General features: G+C 42.9%; 1 protein-coding gene across 9 annotated transcripts in view; it reads right to left on the bottom strand.

Annotated features, from left to right (window-relative positions):
• The window catches only part of TSPAN4 (tetraspanin 4), a 393,576-nt gene that overhangs the window by 16,380 nt on the left and 355,409 nt on the right, over window positions 1-21,787 (bottom strand). For all 9 annotated transcript variants that reach the window (XM_027459702.3, XM_072038961.1, XM_072038960.1 and 6 more), the window contains one exon: window positions 2,872-2,973. In XM_027459702.3, the coding sequence (XP_027315503.1) occupies window positions 2,872-2,973 (102 nt within the window). The remainder of the gene's footprint in view (window positions 1-2,871; window positions 2,974-21,787) is intronic.

Here is a 21,787-nt window from a genome sequence, read left to right as displayed (position 1 = left end):
ATTCTGCTGTATGGCAACGTGATAAGCTCTAACAGGGTTGGGGGAGGAGCTGTCCCTTAGCAGCCAGAATGAGAACAGCAAGTCTGGGCCGGGACCTTCCCTTCTGCAAGTCCCCTGCATGCTCCTAATCCTCTCATCAGCGATTACACTCTACTGATTAGCGATGTAAGGGGTAACGATTATTACCGAACGCAAAAAATAATACTTGGCATTTACATAGTGCTATTCAACTGCAAAGTGCTTTACATAATTAACTATGCTGGATTGCCTCCACTGCACCACTGCAATAGTCTGTTCCAAAATAGTTTTGAAAGATACATGTGAAAAGCAATTATGCAGAGCAGTAAGGCTGGCTCTCTGGGAGCGCCGTGCTCCTCTCCTCGCTACCCAGTGCTGGGAGCACGCGGGCTGTACGAGGGCGGTGCTGCCAGGATGCTGCGAGGTGCTCTTGTGGCTGGCCTGCTAGAAAGGAGAGCGACTTAACACAACTGCAGGGTGCTTGCAAGGTGGCACTTTCTTTCCTGTTATCTTTTGGGCTCTTTTGGGGCTTAATAACTCACTGACATTAGGACTAACTGACCTCTGAAACTTGTAAGACCCTCTGTAAACAGTAAGAGGTTTCAAGGCCAAAGGAACCATTAATATCATCTAGCATCATCTGTAGCGCTGCAAAGACCACAAACTATCAAGCCCAAGCTTGTCACTGAATAAGACCATTTATTTTAGAAAGAAAAAAAAAAAAAACACACAACAAAAAACACAACAAACTGTCTCAACTTCAGGGAGGGAGGATGCAGCATCCTGCTGCACAAATGGCATCTTGCCATCAAATATCTGTAGCTTGTGTTTTCAGCTCTCAGATCAATTGCAGCGCTCCCTACTTTCAAAAACCATTTCCCTTCCTGCTCGCTTTAAGGACTGCAATCAAAGCACTACTTCATCTTTTCCTGGTTACATGAAGCTTTGTAAATTTCTCACCATCGAGTAGATTTCCACAGTTCTGATTATTCTGGCATATCTTTATTGAAGCCAGCCCAATTTGTGAACATCTTGAAAAAAATGTGGTGGATAGGTGAATTGGACATACCAGAATATATTGTTGCACCAATTTTACAGGAAGGAAGCAGAAGCACAGTCTGTATGTCCCTTAAATCCTCCACATAATGTTTTTTCCTCCACCTTAGACATATATCTAACACTTCTTGGGGTGTCACTGAAAACAGATTAATATTTACCACAAACACCTTAATATTAGTAAATTTTACTCCGGAATGAAGTTCCGGAGTAAAGTAACTCCAGAGTAAAGGGAACAAAACTTCCATCTTCTGTTTGAAATAAGCAATGATATTAAACATTTTATCTACATTTCATACAACTTACTGTTGGGCCGGCACCTCAAAATGCATTTCTCTTGTCAGTAATTTCCCCCTTTTCATATAGTGTAGTGTTGAAAGAGAAAAATATTAGGAACTAATGCAAAGTGCTGAGTCCATTGAAAGGTAACAGAAGGAACCTTCCCCATGCAGTTGCTAGGATAGCAGACTAGGAAGCTTGTTTGCTGGACCTGAGCTGTTCAAGACTTTCATATGCAGTACTGTCACCGCCAGCCTGCTGCTCTCTATACGGACAGGACCTACAGCCCCAAAATATGCATGGATTAGCAAACCCATTCAGGCTCTGCTAGCAACCCTGAAATTTTTAACTCCCCACCTTCCTCGGCAGCCCGCTGCTCCTGTTATCTTACACTGTATAGAAAAGTATATGTGAATCTTGAACACTATCAGACTGGAAGATGTACAGTTCAGGATTTTACTAAAGTAAAGGAAGAAAAGGGAAAATGAGCAGGTTTATTGTACCAGAATGCAGTAGGTTGCCCATGCATCATCTTGAGTAGTTCATATAGCTTTGGAAGCGCTGGCAGAGGTTATCGTTTCTGGACAATTTAAGGCATCAGAGGCAAGACTAGAGCCCTCCGTGTCTGCACCATGCTAGCGCCTCTGGAGAAGAATTCTGAGAAAGCTACAGAAGATATTCTGGGTAAAACCAAGGTGGCACAAGTGCTTCTTCCTAAAGCTGAAGAGAAATTGAAGCACTTTTCCTCATCGAAGGAGTACTTAGATCAGAAAGATAGTACCCAAGAGAAATAATTGCACTGAATATGAGAAGAGATGGACAGCGCTAATAAACCTAGACTGTAAATGATGGCGTTTCCTGAGCAAGCCAGACAAGGACAAAAGGAAAAAGCCAGCTATGGAGTTCAGCTTAGCCTTATGAGACAAACACTGGCAGAGTGTTGTCAGAGCATCAGAATGATGCGACAGCGGTGGCAACATAACAAAAATCATTCCCAGCCCATCTGTGATGGAGGATGACTGAATTCTGCTGGGAAAAAATGTGCTGACTGCAGGAGGAGGTTGCAAACACCACGGCCAGTTTCCATTTTGTGCTAGAGGAAACCAACAATAGCAACAAAAGGAGACAAGGCAGAAATGAAACAGGTCTGAAGTGTTTGTTATTACACTATTGCTGCTTGCTCCGATGTAAGCTATTGCTTTGACTTTAAAGAGAAGGTGACGCTTGCTTGCTGTTTGACCATCTACTCCATTCTCTGCATGGCAAACTAAGTGATATGTAGGTGTCAACAAAATATAAATATTTAACAGAAATTAGCTAGCCTGGCCAAAATAAATAAACATAAATCACCATTTGTTACAAACAGCAGTTTAGTTGGTAATGTGCTGATTGGATGAGAGGAAGAGGTTGGCTTGGGATCTGGGGGTCTAATTAGGTCTGCACACAGAATATGCTGTTCCAGAACCCAGAGGGTAGAGAGGAAGGGAAAAAAAAAAACAACAACAAGCTCAGACTTACATCTGTTTGAATGATGCTCCATGCATTAGTTAGGCCAATGTTTCCATCTGTCCCATACAAATGAAGCCCCTTCTTCAGATCGCGCTGAGCATACTTGTCAATCTGAAACAACAACAAAAGACACAAAACTCAAACTTTGCTGAGTACAACCATTCCGAATCAAAGTGCAGGGGGGCACGGAGATGTTAGACAATAGTCATAAACTGAAATAAATAAGAAGTTAACTGACATTTCCTAAAGCCATTCTCCCGTAGAGTTGGTGTCTATTACAGGTATCTGCAGAGAACATTAGGAGCCCCAGTTCTGAGTTAATGGCCATGTTTTCCATTGCAGACCTTCAGAATGTCTTTTCCCTTCTCCCTTAACCACCAAAGTACTATAGAGAGACTGGATTCAGTTTAATCCTCATTTTTGCAAATGAGACCTATAAATGAAAACTTTCATCTACCCATAGCATTTCCTTTAAGCTTAATATCTTTCTGTTAAGAACAAGTTTCCCGCAGCATCTTTCATTTGCTTCCTAAAAGATCAGCAGCCGCACTAACGTTGTAGTGATGCTCTGACCTGTGTTTATTATTTTGGCCAAGGCACCCCACTTCTTACACCTGGGCAGATGTAGTTATATTGAAGCGGCAGGGAAAGAGCTATCCAAAATTCAGGATATAAATTCAAGAATTTAGCTACTAAATGGAGCTGCTCTTAAATAAAGTTCTGCTTTAGAGGCCTTTGCAGTGCTTGAGAGTTGAGTCTCTCTCTCGGTTACAGCAGGCTGCTGTTGGGCCCACTGGTCACCAACAAACAGTGTCTGAAGCGACTGCAAGTGCTCTCTGCCAGGATAACCACATGTACAGGTTTGTATAGAATCAAGCAAACAAAAAAGGGAAGGAACATTTCTGTATTATTGTTATGCATAGTCACAGCTTAACCTGATTTTTCTGCTGTAAATGCAAAGCACTGAGGAGCTGCTCAGATATGCCCATCCATCCCCCCCACTGGGTGCTCCTCAGTGACAGCCGAGGTGCAGGAGGAAGGGTGAGCAGAGCTGTCCCTCCTTTGGGGACTGTTAGTGTTAGGTTAGAGGTTGGACTCGATGATCTTGAGGTCTCTTCCAACCTAGAAATTCTGTGATTCTGTGATTCCTTCTTCTCCCTTAATCTGCTCTGACTGCAAAATACAATGCTACTCAGATCTTTTTGCTGCAGCAGACAAAATGACAACCAAAATAAATTCACAGCTTGCTTCACGGGGACAATCTAAGGTAAGGCCCACCTCTCTTCCACATCGGATATCAGACAGACCAAGCATATTCCTTGGTAATTGCGTCTCTGACACCAGTCATTCCAGCTAGGGGCACCCGAAATGAAACAACCGATGCTAACTTTGAGTTAAAGCTATTGTGCTTCTACCATACACTAGGATTTTCCATCTGTACCCTTCACACTGAATTGTTTCTGTTTGCTCCTGGAAAAAAGTGGATGCAAAGCATCTTCCTCAGTGTAAAAGAGGAACTCTGACCCCACTAAGTCATAATTATTATGGGGTAAATGTAAAGTTACTCAACAACATGACTCCATGACAAACTATGACTTCAGACATTCATCACAACGAGGAGATCTCTGCTGCACGTGCAAAGGTGGTGCTTGGTCTCTCCATTTCCCTCATTTCCTTCTTAGAAGTTTACTACCACCAAGCAGAGCCACTGATAGAATACAGCTCTGGGGTAGTACCAGAAAAAGCTACTGCTTACTCTCAATACCTTGACTGTCAAGCAAGCACTTTCTCATGGATGACTATCTTGAACAGGAGGTGTTCTGCTCCCACTGCAATTATCATTGAAGCTGCTTTTGATTTTATGCAGAGAGAATACACAGTCACTGGAACATTAATTAGAACAGAAAACCAAATCTGAAAGCTATTATTAAGCTTGAAGTTAGCTGAGAAAATTACTGGCAATAAATGATAAAGTTACACGTGTTTGGGATTCCTAGCCTTCCTTTAGGAATCAGACTGGGCTGGGTTTCAGCTCTTCACTTACCCTCAACATCCTGTTCCTTGTACCTCCAGTGGTCTCAAGCAGAACCACCAGTGAGGGTGGATAGGCACAGTTGTGCTGTTAGTTCGAGAAAGGCTCTGAAATTTAGCCAGTGTCTTACAGAAGTACTGAGGTAATTTGATTGTTGAAAAACTAATTCAGAAAGGGATGGGTGGACAGGAACAGCCTAGCTGAGCGCAGATATCTAGCTATAAGATTTATCACCTTGAAGACAAATGAGGAAGGTCTATTTGGACTATTAATTCATCAGACTTAAGAAAATCTGCCCTGCAAAGTGAGAGAGCTATGCATCAGCCTACAGTTCCCACCACTGCTAATCTGAAAGAAGGGGGGTGAGGTCATATGAAACAGTGAAACTTCTCTGAAAGGCACGTGGCATCCTACCAGATGCAAAATGTGAAGTTTGCATTTCCGCACTCAGATTTTGATTTGCAAACCTTTGCAGTGGCTCAACATGATAATCCATTTTACGCAGGCTCACAGGCTGCCCTTGTCAAGGCAATCTCCATGTCCTACTTGAGATCAATGATGTTTAATAACTTACAATCAACATTTATAAAGTACTTCAACATCAGGAGTAATGTTTTGTTAGCTCGTGTGTACTTGAACACGGTCTCAATAGACTGCCTCTCCATGAGTTCTTGCTCTTCCTTTTTACCTGCAGAAGATTCACTAATGAGCAACTTGCAGAGGCAAAATGAAAGCAAGCCCTCTCCTTCTCATAAAGCTAACCACTTTTCCCTGCACAAATACTGTAAGAATTTTATGTTGTGAACACAACTGGCAACAGACTTCCACATTTCAGAAACAGAGTGAACAGCAAAATATTACTCAAGAAAACAGGCATTACGTGACCACGTCCTTCACTAGTATTTCAAAGCGTCAATGCTTTGAAATCCAGTCCCTTCACATCAATTCATGCACATCGTATGACCCGTTACAATTATTTGTTGGTTTAAAAACAGTGTCTGTTTGAACACCTTGCTTAGAAGGGGACATACGCGCTTTATAACCCCATGCTGTATGTGTGTCTCATTTCCTTCTCTCATCTCCAGGCAGTCTCTCGACAGCTTGCTTCTTTGCAAGAGGCAGGCATACAGATGCTGTGAACAGTACCTCCAGATTTCTTTGCTTTTTTATTCCTTGTCCACTGACATGGGAAGCTATCTAGAAGTCTCATAGTTGTATATATAAGCATAAACATATACAGCTTTGTATATATGTGAGTGACTGTAAATGCCGCATTTTACAGAGTTCTCCTTTATATGAGTTTCTAACTGATCTTCTAACCAGGTGTGTTGTAAATGCCTTTTTCAAAGAGCTACTCCTCAAACCACTCACACTATGCTGTATGCTTACGCTAGGGTCAAAAAAGTGTTCGGCATCCCCACAGCCTTTCACCCTGCCAAGCTGATACAGCTGTGCCGTAACTCCCACCCCTCCGTACGGTCTGCCTGCAGGGATGGGTTCTGCCTGCCTTCACCTCCCTGCAACCCCGCTGAGTATGGTGGGCATCCAGAAACAAGGGTGGAAGTTTTGACCTGGAAAAGCTCTTACAGATGGGCTGATGCTCCCATGAGAGAAGGGAGAAAAACTGCCGAGCCTGATTTGAAGACAACAACAAATTTGGTACGGTGAGAAAATGGATGTGAGAGTCACCCCTCACGTGAGCACAGAGCCCTCAAAGCAACCTTGTGCAGCACAACCGAGAGAGCCCTTTTTATTAACGTGCATCTATTAATTAGTCATTCTTGACACAGAAGCAGCCTTGAACTTCTAAGAGCCCAGACAAGGCATTAAGCAAGACCACTTCCCTCAGTCAGGCCAAGAGGAGTTCAGTGTCCACGTGCAGTCCTATTAAAAGCACATTAACCTCTGCTTGGATGACCTGCCTGTGAGGTTTTAACATGGATATTTTTTCTTACCTAACTGAAGTGCTGTTTGAAGCTCTAGACATGTGATTCTGACTGGTTTCAATCAGAGTTAAGCAAAACTCAACACCTACTTTTGGAACATGACTGGCAAACCCTCCTCCAGGTCATTCTGTTTCCTGCTAGCCTGGATTTTGTTTGTTCCTCAAAATATGTTTGGAATAGCAGGAACTTTTAAATATATCTTTATTTTAATTTAATTGTATATTTGATTTAAATGAAAACTCACAAAACACTCCCAGCTGCCTCTTTTTCTGCCTTCCATTTGACTTTTTCCGCATATGATCTTTCTGAAAATGAAATGCTGCAGCAGAGTGATTCATCAAGTCTGCTGAAAAGCGATCCCACCCAGCATTCACCAATCTGTCAGCTTCTCTTGTTTGTCTCTGCGCTACCAGTCCTCAGCCGGGCAAAACGTCTATCACAAAACAGGGGCTGTACGAGCTGTATTAAATATTCTGCAGTCTGAATCTGCTGTGTTCTCCCATACACGAGCCATGCCTTTGGCAAAGCATAATACTTGTGAAGGAGCACAACGAAGCATAATAAAAAACTCAGCAGGCAAACCATTATTCTAAATGAGATGCCTATTTTTAGTCGTGTGGATTTCCTTAGAAGAAAGGGTTTCTGAAAGGTTAGACAGTAAGAACCTTTTATCAATCTGGAAGTGAAGCAGAGAAAAATTCTTCTTCTCCTTAGGATTCATCAGGCAAAAGATGAGAGGAGTGGATTCATCAGGCAAAAGATGCTTCTATGCGAGCTTCTATGTGGCACCACTTTCATGCAAATTCCTTCTGGCTTTGCTCACATTGGAGGTTTATTCCTGTTTGTTAACATCACCAGGTTTCAGTGGTGTTTCTGCTAAGAGCAGTTCAATGCGTCCTGCTGCTCAGAGTGGAAATCCACTAGAAGATCACCAATTCTTAGAGCAGGGCATATATGGCTAGCACTTTACCTAATGTCAGATCCTGTTCCCACTGAAACGAGCACAAATATTTTCCCACCGTTTTCCATCAGAGCCTAATTTAAATATCTCATTGCCTTATAAAAAAAAACTTTCTAAAAAACAAATGATACCACTCTATGGTACACAGGTCATGTGCAGAGAGCTTCAGGCATGGAAGTACCACAGTATCTGAACAAGAGGGGAGCTGCAGGACCTGTGGCAGGACTGGAGAGTAACTGCAGCCGAGGTCAGTGGCTGGAAGCAGCTGATGCAGCGAGGGAGAAGGGGCAGGGATCTGTCTCAGCCTCATCTACAGCACAGCAGTGGCCAGGCGTCCCTTACACACACCTTACTTAAACCTGTGTATAAATTCAGGCCAAGTTAAGAAGCAGTTCCTTGGGACAGCTACTGAAGCTGTAGCAATTCACACATAAGGCTTGTTTTACTCTCGGTTGTGTCCCCTCTTTGCTTTGGAAACGTGGAGCCCACCAGGGGAGCTGTGGCTGGCTGGCAAGCCCAGCGCAAGGCCAGCACCCTTCAAGAGGACCAGCAGCTGCCAGACTCCTTCTTGCCTTCCTGGTAAAAGCGAGGGAACTGCAACAACAAGTTGTATCTGTGCAGAGCCCAGGTTTTGCCAGTGTTTACAATCAGTACCATACAACTCTCTGATTAAGCTGAAGCCACAGTGACACTGAAGAGCCAAATCCTTCCTGCTGTCATGGCAGACTGCGAGGCTTTGCTGCAATCCTCTCTGGAGGAAGGGCCAAAGGCAGCCTCTTGGGGAGATCTTTCTTTATCAACTCCTTTTCAATTCGCTGCCAGCGTGAGATGTCACTTATATTCTGGCATCACCTTTAGGCAAAGTCCAGACAGAGGATGCCAGCAGCAACCCCAGCTTTCTAACCCACAGGTAAATAGAGGCTTTTAATTTCAAGCCTCAGTACTTCCCTACCACATCCTGAATGAAAAAAAATTCCACCCAGCCAGCTCCCAAACTGGACAAAGCCACTCAGCAGCGCTTCAATATAGGTAAGTAAATATTCCTGACCTTTGTGGTGATTGCTTCCCCTACCTCTCTGCCTCTCCACCCGGGTAGGAGAAGCTGCAAGGAAATGACAAAATATCCAATAGTTTCCCACCAGGCAAAACTTTAAATGTAATGCCTTGATGATCATTTTCTACAAATAGCAGGGAGTGGGAAATCGAATGCAAACAGAAAGCACCTAATCTATAAGGTCATTTGTGGGAGCCCTCTTGCCTGCTAAGAAGAGATGAGATTGATTGTACCAACAGGTAAGGCTTGTTTTAAATGAGATGTCCCCAAGCCTGTCTATAAGAGGAAGAAGCTCAGGGCAGTACGTGTTTTCTTCAGCACTGAACTCCTTGCACTGTCTGCCTCTCAATAGAAATCTTGTAAGATTTTAGGATAAGGACTACTAAGCTAAGTAAGAGGCATTGCATGAGTTTTGCTGACGTTTGGCAATCAAGGGACAACAGACTCATTTCTTGTCAGTGCCACCAGTGTTACACGGCATCTCCAAGATGCTTTAGTCAGCTCCGGGAGATTCCCTCTTCCTCGCTTTCTCTCCAGATGTGAAACAGCTCCAGGTCTTAACATTTTCTTGTAATTTCTTCCTTAAAAACACCAAGCTGCTTGCTTGTTGAATTTTCTTTTCCTAATTTGACTGTAAAAGCCTACCTCAGGAATAAAATATTTAAGAATCTTCCAAGGTTGCTGAACTGCTTATTGACTCTAGCCATGTTTGATACCAGCGGAGACACACCGTCACTGGCTGTGTAACTTCAGAGAGTGAGTGGAGAACAGAGGAACAGAAGGTCCTAAGAAATGACCTGGGATTGGGAAGAAGCTGTGCAACAGGCTTCCTATGTGCTCTTGAAATGTCATGGCTTGTCTTGTGTTTCAGTTCTTTATTGATAAAACAGAAGATATCACACTGCACTTGTGCCACAAAATTTGGAGCAAGTATTTAATGCCAAAAACTACCTGGGACATGAAGCCCTGTACAGAATCTGAGCTAATCTGAGTTACTGACCTGAGAGGGACAGTAACCCTCCTGACACTGAGAGGGTTAAACTGAGGTCCAGCAGAAAGCAAAAGAAGGGAGCAGGAAGCCTGGAGAAGGAAGCTGATGAAACTTTGAGTCTCCCACCACAAGAACCAAGAACCTGCAGTAGTTTTTATTAGAAAAAAATAAAAGGAAGCCAAAGAACTTGGGTTTTCAGATCTGTTTTTCTGGTGTCTGGGGTTTGTGCATACAATTAACTGCAATTTCATCAGTCTTCTGCCCGTGAGCACCTGCTTGTGCTCAAAAGCAGGCGTCAAGGCACCTGACGTGGCAGACAGCTGAGGCTGCAAGAGAGGCAGCCACTGAAACATCCCTGTGCTGTTCATACCATTAAAACACCAACAAATCCCAACAGCAGCTTTACTGTTGCTTTGTTTTAAACAGAGATCACAAGTATGACGAGTCACTAGGCTTTGCCAATCAAACTTCTCGTGCAAGAGCAAATTCACGTGTTTACAGCAAACCACAGCTCATTTTGTTCAAATGATTCCTTTAAAGTTCTAGGGGAGAGAGCTGTTTTCTCATAGGGTGGATGTTTAGGTCCCCATTATTGCTGGTGTAAGTGGAAAGTATGCTTTTCTTTAGCCAAGGAGGTCACTGCAATCTCATATGTTCTCTTCCACAGCAACAGCTGAATAGCTTGTGCATCAGGTCCCCAAGCTTGTTTAAATAAAGTACATCATAACTAGCTCAGAGAGAAGGGCTCAAAATATTAAGATACACATTCTTAGCTTGATACAGACTTAATCCAATGGCACAGCTGACTACTTATTTAAGAGGATGGGTACATGCAGCTCTCTATCCTCTGTGGCACCCTGTGCATCGGCACTCCCAAGTGAAACTGTCCTTGAAAAAAAAACTGAGCTCATTTATTTTTAGTGAACCTGGGAATAAAAGCCTTGAGCATGAATTCTTTGGTTGCTGCTTCTTGTTTCAGGGCAGTTTGCATGGAGCAGTGAGCATGGGGAAAGGGCTAGGTAAAACTATGCAGGTAAATCAAATCAATTACATACACAGAAGGCTAACACAACTAATTAATTACTAGGACATCAAGTGAATTCTTCTAGAGCATTATGCATTTTGAGTGACAAAAGTCTCACCAGCATATTGGAGGAATTTCAATGAGAGAACATAAAGGTGCATGTTTTTTGTGAAATACAGAATTATTAATACAGCACTATGGATGCTTTTTACGACGATTCTTTATAAGAAACCTTTTGTTCACATGTAAATAAACTCTTCTTCAGGTTATTAAGCTGGTTGGGGAAAATGATACCAACATCCTCAATAGCTGTGACACCAGCAAAGTCAGGTGCTGTCGTTACCCAGCATTGCCATTTCTCTTCCAGAATGTAATTTCCCTTTAGGAAGGGAAATTTTTTCTTGCTCATTAGGTTTTCTCCGTGTACTTGCTCCGAAGATGACTCAGAAAAGATCTGACTCGGAAGACTCAGAAGAAACCTGACCCCTTTTTCCAGCTATGCGTCCCACCCGCTGCTGTTCTCAGCAATGCACATCATGAGGAGTATCAGCCTCGTGTCCCACAGATCTTCCAAATGATCCTCAAAGCCTTTGTCTCCTTTGGGTGCCAACCCTCCTACTCACTCATTTCCCCACAGTAAGAATAATTCCTTCCCTGCATGTCCCAGTAGATGGCAATTTTGCCTTAATCTTCAGTGGCTATAGGACCACTTTTGTGCCAGGGTGTAAAGACTCCTCTGAGCCATGTTCATGTATTGAAATCCCATGTACACGGAATCTACAATAGCAGAAAAGGGAAATGCCCGTTCCTTCAAAACCTGTGCTTGTCTTGAGAATAATTCCTGGATATCTGTATTCAGCCTCTTTGCCTTTTTCTAAGATACTCACTTTCATTTGTCCTCAACAGCCATCAGTATATCCTCAGATAAGCAAATTGGGAAGGATACTAATTAATGTGATACATGCTGTTTAGCCTTTGTTTGCCAAGAGACATGAAAGGTGGGTTGGATTTGTGTTTCAAGTGCTAACAACCTGTTATCTCCATCTCTGCAGACCAAAAAAAAACACCCTAAAAAACCCAAATACCTAGGGATGCACATGTCAATAGAGCTTGAGATCCAATTAGCTGCCACAAAGGCTTCAGAGCGTGCAGAGGCAAACTGAAGCAAGGAGACAAGCCTCCTTCCTTGTAGGAACTGATGGCCATTGTGCGATGATATATTAGGCGGAACCGTGACATTGGGCACAGACTCCTTCGCAGATGCTGTGTGCTGGGAAGGGGAAAGCCAGTAGGATACTCACAGAGATGAAGGACTTGGCCACTTGCCCAATAAGCCATTTGTTGCAGCCTTCCCATGGGATCAACTGTAGCTTCAATTATTTACGATACTCATTTACTTAGTTTAAAGGTGAATGAGAGGGCTTTCAAAGCAAACCTACTAAAATATCAGGGGAGGAATGATAGCAAAGGCAAAGCATACCCTACACTCTCCCTGTGGCAAGAGAAGATGGGCCAGTCCCACAAACCATCTAAGTGGGGGCTCTCTGTCACATTCATTTATCCAAGGAACCTCATTTCTTCTTAAATTAACAACTGTGATAGGAAAATATAAGCCAAAACACAGAATTTGTCTGGTGCTGTGAGGTAAATACATCTCTGAGCAAGTGACAATTACACCCTACCTAGATCTGAATGGTGGCACCTGAACCTTGCTGGAGGTGATGGGAAAGGCATGTAAGCTCCCCGGGGTTTATCACTGGCACTGCAGGGTGCAGACCTGATCTGCCAGGCCTAGCATTGTCAGCTCCACCAGCAACTACCAGCCACCAGGGGAAGCTGTCAGGCAAGAGGGGGAGAGGGCTGGTTAAATCATGTCTTCAGGGGAGGAAGTGTTCCTGGTTCCTTAGAACAAAGAGTCTGGTGATAAGCCACCTTTCTCTTGCTGGAGCTACAATACACATTGAAAAAAGAAAGAAAACCAAAACAGATTAAAGCCCACGGTAGGGTTAATATCTGTTACTCTGCCTGGAGAAACTTGTCTGGAAAGGCAGGCTGGCAGAGAGATGCTGTGGATTGCACCAACTGTGTCTTCCTAAATCCAGGGACCGTTAGTCCTTAGGGGAAGTGAGCTATGCACACAGCCTGCTTTATTATTCTTAAGATATGCTTTCTCTGAAATGAACTCATTTTAAATAAATAATGCTGCGAGGGGAATTGCCACTGTCCTCGGAGGGAACGAAACGGCAGGCGAAGTCGTGCTCGTGACAGCAAGCTTTATGCCTACCATGGGAGGATCTCTGTTCAGCCTCCAGGTGGGAGGACTGCACATGGCAGCCCCAGAGCGAGAGGGTAGCAGAAGTCCTGGCTCTGGGGAAAGGCATGCTTGGAGAGACAGAGGGCTCTGCAGGAACACTTGGCTACTTTGCAGAAACTCAGCAAGACCATTTGAAGAGCTGCCAGGCTTTATTCTGAAGAAAATGGAGAAAGATCTCTATATCCTCCTGGCGAACCACCAGAGAAGGTAATTATCTCCATACCTACATTTTCTTCCTTGAAAATATGTTCTTTTCTTCTAATCACACAGACATGCACTTACAAGAATCAAAGGTTACGTGAAATACCAGCTCCTCAGCTAGTAGAAATCTGCCTGGCTCCATAGAAATCAATGGAGTTGCTCACATTTCTACTTACTTGGCATCAGTCACATAGGCTCTCCAGTGGCTAAGAAACATGTTTCTATTGGGGTACATGCAAGTTTGTAAACCATTCCCTCTTCAAAACAGCATTTCTGACATCGTGGGAGTTCTGACCTTCATGAGCAACTGGAATTATTACTTTTAATCATCAGGTAGCTTTTAAGTGGAGATGTCGTGAACTGGTAAATAAAATGTCTTGGAAAGCTAGTAGATGACAAAAGCAACGGAAGTGAGTAACTGCTATTAAATGCCTCTTTTGTTTTAATGAAAGAAACAATTGCAGCTCTTCACTGTATACTTCACAGAAAACAGATTTTAGCGTGAAGGGAATGATTTGGGACTCAGTGACTGAAATGAAAACTACATGGAGATTGCTTTCCATAATAACAGAAAACAAGCACATAAACAACCTGCCAGTCACACTTCCGTAACACAAAATGCACGTTTCCAACATCCTCTCTACTTCTAATGATGTCACAAAGAGCTGCATTTCTCTCGTGAAGTCAGGCAGGTTGAATGGAGAAAGGAAGGCAGTTGTTTCACCATACAGAGGTGAATGGCAGTGTCTTCATACAGGCAGGGTACTGGAGCCTGCAATGTTTCCATAAGAACCAAAAAATTATTGACATAAAATTGGCATTTAGTAAACGAACAGCAGAAACCCTGCTAAGTGCAAAAAAGCTGGATAAAAGGAGAAACTGGAAATCTTGGAGAAAGGTTCACCCCAAACTGCTATTGCCTGGGGAGCCTCCTATATCCCGGAATGTGATCCATTCAAAGGACCCGAGCGAGATTATGATCTGAGCCACCCTCACCTAACCCAATAAAACCCAGACATACTAGTAAGCATTTGGAGATCACATACCAGATATAGCTGAACTACAGGTAAGCAGACTTCCCCAGTGAAAGGGGATGCCCGTGTTGTGACAGAAAATACTCAAGAGACCGGTGAGTGACTTGCTATCACCATGAGATAACATAAAATGATTCACTTTGCTGACTTCATAGCCTGAAATCTTGTACCTTCATACAAAACATACTGCATCAACAGTGATGCAGTATCTGTTCCATTCCAAATCCAAAGGAGTCACTGTTTAGGAAAAAGGAAGAAAATTTGCAGAGTTGGTCCCTCTCAGCCTGGCTGCCTCTCAACAACAGAACAAGGTCACATCTAAAAGCATATAGAGAACTGTCTACAATAATCCAGACTCAATCAAATCACTGCCGGCCACAACACCATCTCCTTCAGATGGCAATCACTTTTAATCAGTTCCAAACACAAGCTGCATCTTAATCAGGATCCTTAAAGGGCATATCTCCACTGGATAATTTCACCTTGAATTAATTGACTGCCAGTCACCTCGAGGTCACCGACACATTTGTAAAGGTTAGTTTGGACAATCTCCAGACACCTTGGATTTGCTTCTGAGATCAGGCTACAGTAATATTAGTTGGGTACAAACACGTACGTAGTGTCCAATATCACCTATAAAGCCACACAAATTGTCTGAGGCGACTGCCACTCCATCTCAGGACAGTTGTTTGGTGAGTACAAGCCTGTGGCATGGGCTTTACCCTGTCACCAAACAGCTATGCTAACTCATCTCCTTTCTTTTTCTTCCAAAAATCCGTCCAGTCCTACAAGCTTTCTGGCAAGTAGGAACAGAACATTGGTTTTGTTTTGTTTGTTTTTCCTGTTTATTTTGGTTGTATCATACACCACCTGCACATTCATACACATCTTCCAGAAGAGGATCTGTTTCTGAAGGGTCGAGCTGAAGACTCAAACCAAATTTCTGCTGTATGCAAGTGCTGCTTCTACAGAGGGCACCAAGGTTGTGAAAGTGATCCGGGCAGACTGAGCTACTGTCAGTTAGGATCTGGTTTATTCACCAACAGCCTGTCAGAAGTGTGAGCTACCCCTCGGAGGAGTGGATGCTGAAAAAAAAGGTTAAATCTGCCACATATGACAATGATCTCAAGAACCCTTCAGGGGATGCTCTTCAGCTGCCTCTGGCTTGTTTTGTACTTACTGCTTGTGCTTCTAACTTTTCATCTTAAAAATCAAAACGAGTCCCTCTTTCCTAATTAAGAGATTGATTTTTTGAAAAAGAGAAGCATTGATCCCGTCTCTTTGTAAAGCTGGACACCGTCTTCTCTCTCTCTTCCCCCTTGCACGCTATGGTGTCTAGGAACACTGGCTGAGCTAGCGCTGAGACCTTTTTCTCCATGGGGTCTCTCTCCACCCTTCTAACTTACTGCTTTCAGTGCCCCTAAATAGCTCCAGTTTCACTGACATTTACTAACAGCTTCAAGGTTTATGGGGGCATAAGAGAAAAGAAAATCAGTGCAGCTATACTGAACATATTTTAAAAAGTAAAGTTACAGATAAAGAACAGTAATAAAAACAAGGGATTCATCCAGTGGGGATTTCAGCGGGTTCTTGACCCCAAGTTATTTGATATCTTTCTCATTGTTAGGGAAAGAAGTAAAAAAATCACTGCTAATAGGATTTTGTAGATAACACCAAATTTGCTGTGCATTAAATAATCTGCTGAGATCACTTGGACTGCCTGGTTACAGAGTCTTTGGCTTATCCAGCCAAAATGCAAGAACAGACATTTAGGAACAAAGAAGAGCGGTCACACTATGAGACTGTAAGACTCTGGAAAGGAGAAAATCTGCAGAAGGACTGAGGAAACGAACACGCTCCGAAAGCAACGCTTCCAACTTGAAGGGGCAACGATCATGGGTATACTTAGCATAAGCTCAATAAAGGCTGAGATGTGTCAGCACTGCTACGGTGTAGGACTGACATCCACGCTTTTGGAGATCAACAGAAAATTTGGGAAGATTTCAGAGAAGACCTACAAGAAAAAGCCAGAGAAGCACGCTTTGCTTCACACGGCTAACGCTCTTGGATAAACTATGCAGAGTGGCAGGGTTAAAAAGCAGCCTAATTGCAGCCTTCACATACCTACATGGAGAAGCAATTCTCAACAGTAGACAGCACTTTAATCTACCAGAAAAAGACATAATGAGAGTTAATGGTTAGAAGTTTAAGCTAGACAAATGCAAGACAGAAACAAGGCACAATTTTAACTGTGAAAAAACAATCTTTGGAACAATTTATTGAGAAATGAGGTGCAGTCAATGATGTCTTTAAATCAAGGCTCAAGAGTTTTGCAAAGTTATAATTCAGATGCAATTAGTTTGATGGTGACAATACTGATGAAATGCTATGGATCGCAGGTGACCTGAACAGTTTTATCTGGTCTTACAACCTCTAAGCCTTTCCAGAAGGTTACATGGTTTTCCAAGGACAGGGACTTTGTTATTCATGCCAGATTGTTACCCATGCCCTGCTCCTTCAACTTTACTTCAGATCCATCCTGGAAGAAAAGTTGATAGCAAACAAGTCAATCTATTTAGCACATCCCGCCTTGGAGCGTCAGGCACTGCTTCTTTTAAAGTGGCACTGGTGATTTGGGGGGCACAAATCGTGCTCTGTGGGGGCACAAATCATGCTCCATCACAGTCCAAGAGCCTTGAATGAGCGTGGGGAAATGCCTTTTATTCCCTCCTTTGACATAAAGCCAAGACCCCTAGACACACAGCACAGAACGCCTTCGATATACCTTTCAATAGTCAAGGCCAGGTGATTTTGTCAGCCCAAACAGCTGAGTCACTTTGGCTCCTCTAATTTTGTTTGCAGTGACATTGTTCTCTGGCCACTCACTGCCATGGACACCCATGTTCGCCACACTCCCTAGTCCTGCTTTAGTTCTGCAGGAACTTTTTTCTAGAAAAGCATCCTGTTCACGGCATCCTATTCAGAATCCCATTAACTTTTTTTATTTGAAAAACTTCCATCACCTAAACTGTAACAATTTCAGAAAACACAGTGCTGCGATTAGCTGCGGTGAGGCTACCTGCCACTCAGGACCCGAAGCACAGGAAAAGCTCACATTCAGTCTGATGTGACTGTGACACGCTTCGGTGCTCATTTCAAACCTTAATATAGACAGACCTGGATCGATAGCAATAAAGCTCCTACGGGACAAAAAGATGTTTGGAGCAGAGATCACAATTTTCCTTACCTGATCCTATAGGCCTAAAAACAACAGCGGAGGCCTCCAGGTGTTGCTGCAGTGAAAATAAAACATATACACACAGAAGTGCAAGCTGTGAATTTTTTTGGAGGGTACTGAAAGATTGGGGAATTCGTTTATAAATGCTAGAAAATGTTACTTTTAGCAAGAATGAAAATTAGTCTGAGACTTGTTCTGCTGTTTATTCATTGTTCACTGCTGATCATTTAACACATTTTCTTCATTCTATCACAGAAAGAAAATATACCCAATTTGGCCAGGATGACAAAGTGCACAAGCTAAATATTGAATAGCAAAAAGACAAAGAGAATGGTTTTTGAACAACCTGCATGCAAAAAACACCAAACCAAAACCAAACCAAACCAAAAAAACCCACCCTACCACTGCACAGCATCAAGGAAATTACAGGCTGGGATTAGCCTGCAAATGAGTCACTAATCCAAAGGAGCAACCTTGTATTTTTATCAGTATTGCCAGCTCTTGGGATACTTTCAAAAGTCACATCAGAGTCTCATGGAGCTTTGTATAATACTCCTGATACTGTATCCAGCAGGTATAGTAGAGAATCTTGGTGTTTATTAAAAAGCGGTTTGGTGTAAAATGTTGAGACTTCATGATTTCCACTATTTTTTTAATATTAAAAACCAAAATGTGAATAAAAACAAACCAATGCCCAAGAAATAGCCATACTTGTCATTTTGCCTCACCATCAGCGTTACTTTGCATAATCTTTTTATGCTGAATGCAGTCAGCTTCTTACCTCAGGCTGATGACGTGGCTATTTAACAGATGCTGCAGCTACCCCGCCTATTCGAACCAGCTCCGAATCTAGCAAAATATCCAGTACTGTATATACAGTAGCTTCAACTGAGCATCAAGGGGCACTCGGTGTCAGTAACAACCATTTAGTTCCTATGACGTGTGGGTGATATTTTCCCCCATCTGATCCTATGCAGTGACCACGTCCTCTCTGCCATGTACCTCCAAGATGGGCAGCATCCAGCCCTCACCTGAGCTGCTTGGCGATGCAGCGTAGTCTGCCAGCAATAACTGGGGAAGTCTTTGCTGTGCCAGCTCTCACCTTCCTTGGGTTTGACTGCTGGAAAATGCAGTTATCACAGAAAGCATAGAGGCTCTCTATCTGTGATAAAGTTTATTTACCTGTGATTTCTTTTCCAAAATAGAAAAATGTTATAGTATCAGGGTTTTGTTGTTTTTTCCTACTACTGAACCCAGCATAGTGCTGCTGCATTTCTTGCTATCACATCCATGAAGACAAACAGAGCAGAAAGAAAAGCCAGTGGCCTCACATATCTTTCTCAACAACACAGAAAACATATAGGCTATGTAATTTCAGAAGACCGCATACCATCTAGTATTGCTTTGGAACATAAATGCATGAAATACTCTTCTGCGTGTTGCCTGGGTCCATGGTCAGATTCCAAATCTCCGGATTTTGGAAGTCAGCAAGAGAAGAAGCAGTGCTGAAACCCAGTTGGTGGCACTGGAAGTGCTGCAGTATGTTCACAACAGAAAAAAATAAGCCACAACTTTTGAACTGGGTTGTGTCAAAAGGGCAAGGTGGCAACACATCTGACAAGGAGAATCTCAGAAATCACTGAGCTAGAATCCGGGGATCAATGACGTAGGAGTCAGAGCATTTGGAGGAAGAAAGGCTTTGAGGCTTATATGCAAATATGCATGCTCAACATGCTCCAGTGAAGGAGCTCAAGACAAGGTGACAGTGCTCACTGCTGTCACCAGAGACAAAGGTGCTTCAGAGCTCATTAGCACCAGGGTTGAGATTGGCACCACTAAAATGACGAGGACCACGATAACATTACAGAAAGTCTCAAGACAGGGACTGGATTCCAAACGATCTTACACTGCAAAGGCCCCAGCGCCGCCAACAGTTGTTATGGAGCAGTAATGATCACTTTGCTAACCTCACCTCGGTGGGAACAGCCAATCTTGCAGCCAAACACACACGCTGATCGGTAAGGGAAACATTCAGGCGAGAGCCACAGGTGGTGTAAGCTGGAGCTGCGTCAGGAGGAACACTGCATCATGCAAACCAGAGCCTCTCATCATCATACAAACAGTTTGTTGATAGGTAAGCGTGCCATAAGCAATCTAATCCTGGAAACTGAGTTGAAACCACGCAAATCAAAAGCAACAGACATTGAGGCTTTGCATAAAGCAGCTTTGCACATGAAAAATGACACTCGGCATACATGGAGTAAATGAGACCTGGCATCCTTAACTGCAAGGACTGAATCAAGTTTCAATTACTAAACCCATTGCGCTCAGCTCTTGCTACAAATTAAGAGGACAAGAGAAATGCTTAGACTAATCAGCCAGGGCTGGAATGCCTCCCGCTAAGACAGCTTATGCAGACACATGGGAAAAAAAATTCAACACATTAGAAAAATACTGGGAAACAGAAAGCTGGGTATTTGGTGGATGGCTATCACCAAAACTATGTAGGGCTTATAAAACACAAGTTCCAGAACAACCACTGTAAATGGTAATGTTGGAAAAGATGCACTAAAATTTTGATGAAAAAAGGCACCATTTGCAAGGTAATTTCAATGAAAATTAGTAGAGGAAAAGAACTTGTATGATCTATTTACGCTACACCTAAACAATGCACAACACTCCTGTTTGTTCTTTTGTTTTAGAAAACATTCTAGTTTAAGCCTGTAAAACTTTAGCTCCGACTGACCAAATGAGGGATCGACAGCCTTCAGAAACAAGCTGCCTACCAGCCAGACCAGAAGCACCAAACATCAGAAATATTTCCAGGGGTTTGGGTACAAAACAGTTAAAAACCGTGACCTTTGTCTACTCTTATCTCCTTGGATTTGGGGGAAAAGAAAGGGAAGCATCAATGGGGCAACCACGGTTCTTCTCCCAGTTATTTTAGGTAGACGTACAACCTGTTGCAGATTGCATTAGATATGCTGAAATTAGGACAGGAAAGCTTCTCGTTAGCTTTCACAAATCTAATTATGTAAATTAATATACCCCAAGCAACAGAAAATTCGCCACGTGCCCTTTGAGGAAGGGGATTCTCTTCTTTGTGAAACTGCAAGCCAGCATCAGGCATCCCCTCCTACGTGGGCAAAGCGGTTTCTAAAAGGGTCAGTTTAAATCTGTGAAGAACATTTGGGGTTATAAAATCATAACCCTGTACTGAGAGACAACAGCAGAAAGCCTCAGGGTATTGATTTTGCCCCCTGAGGACAAACAGTGCAAGCAGTCTAGTAACGAGGGCACAAGGCTGGGAAGCAGGATTAAAAACAGGAACGTCCTACACCATTCAAGCCAAGGGGAAGTGGAGATTAAAAGCAGACCAGCACTCACAACAACCAGTTAAAGCACAGCTGAGCTTTCTCCTGTATCACTATGTCACCCACCCCACTACACAGCAGTACAAGACAGTTACTGCAGCAAGAGCCAACCTGTGATTTGTTCCAAAAAATAATTCCCACAGAACCACCTCTGCTTTGACCTGTCCAAAATCTACAGAGGGGAAAAAATGCCACCCTTGAAATTACTTTGGCCCTCTAATTTTTAACTGTCAGAGGCAATTTCTTTGAAATCTAATTCATGATTTGCAGGCTTCATTAAGTTTTCCTAAGTAATTTTAAACTTAAATCACCATTGGCAAATCCATCATTTATTGATAGAAGCATTAGGACTCTAACGGAGTGTGACTTGTGATGAAACGAGATAGGAAGGGATGAGGGTGGAAAAATGTGCTCCCATCTTCCACGAAATACCTTTTTGGTAAAAATAATCAGACAGGGAAAAAAGTAGTTTTTTTTTTTTTTTCTTTTTTTCGTCGACAGGCAATTTAAGAAAAGCTTCCAAAATTGTTAAAATTACCTTCTAAAACTTGGTGATTAGACACAAGGTAAACTCAGGAACAAGTATAATTAGTAAGTTTTCTTATTATTTACAGAGAAATTGCAAGGACAGAGTGCAAACTGTAAAACTCCATCCCATAAAAGAGAAGGGAATAAATAAAAACATGCCAAAGCAAGTAATCCACACCAGAGAAGCCCAGATCTTTGTGCCAATTTAATCGCTCATCACGCTGAATC

The sequence above is a fragment of the Anas platyrhynchos genome, chromosome 5 (genome assembly GCF_047663525.1).
Source record: "Anas platyrhynchos isolate ZD024472 breed Pekin duck chromosome 5, IASCAAS_PekinDuck_T2T, whole genome shotgun sequence".
NCBI classification, from domain to species: Eukaryota; Metazoa; Chordata; class Aves; order Anseriformes; family Anatidae; genus Anas; species Anas platyrhynchos.
The sequence above is the reverse complement of the archived record's forward strand: the minus strand, read 5'-3'. Positions and strand labels throughout refer to the sequence as shown.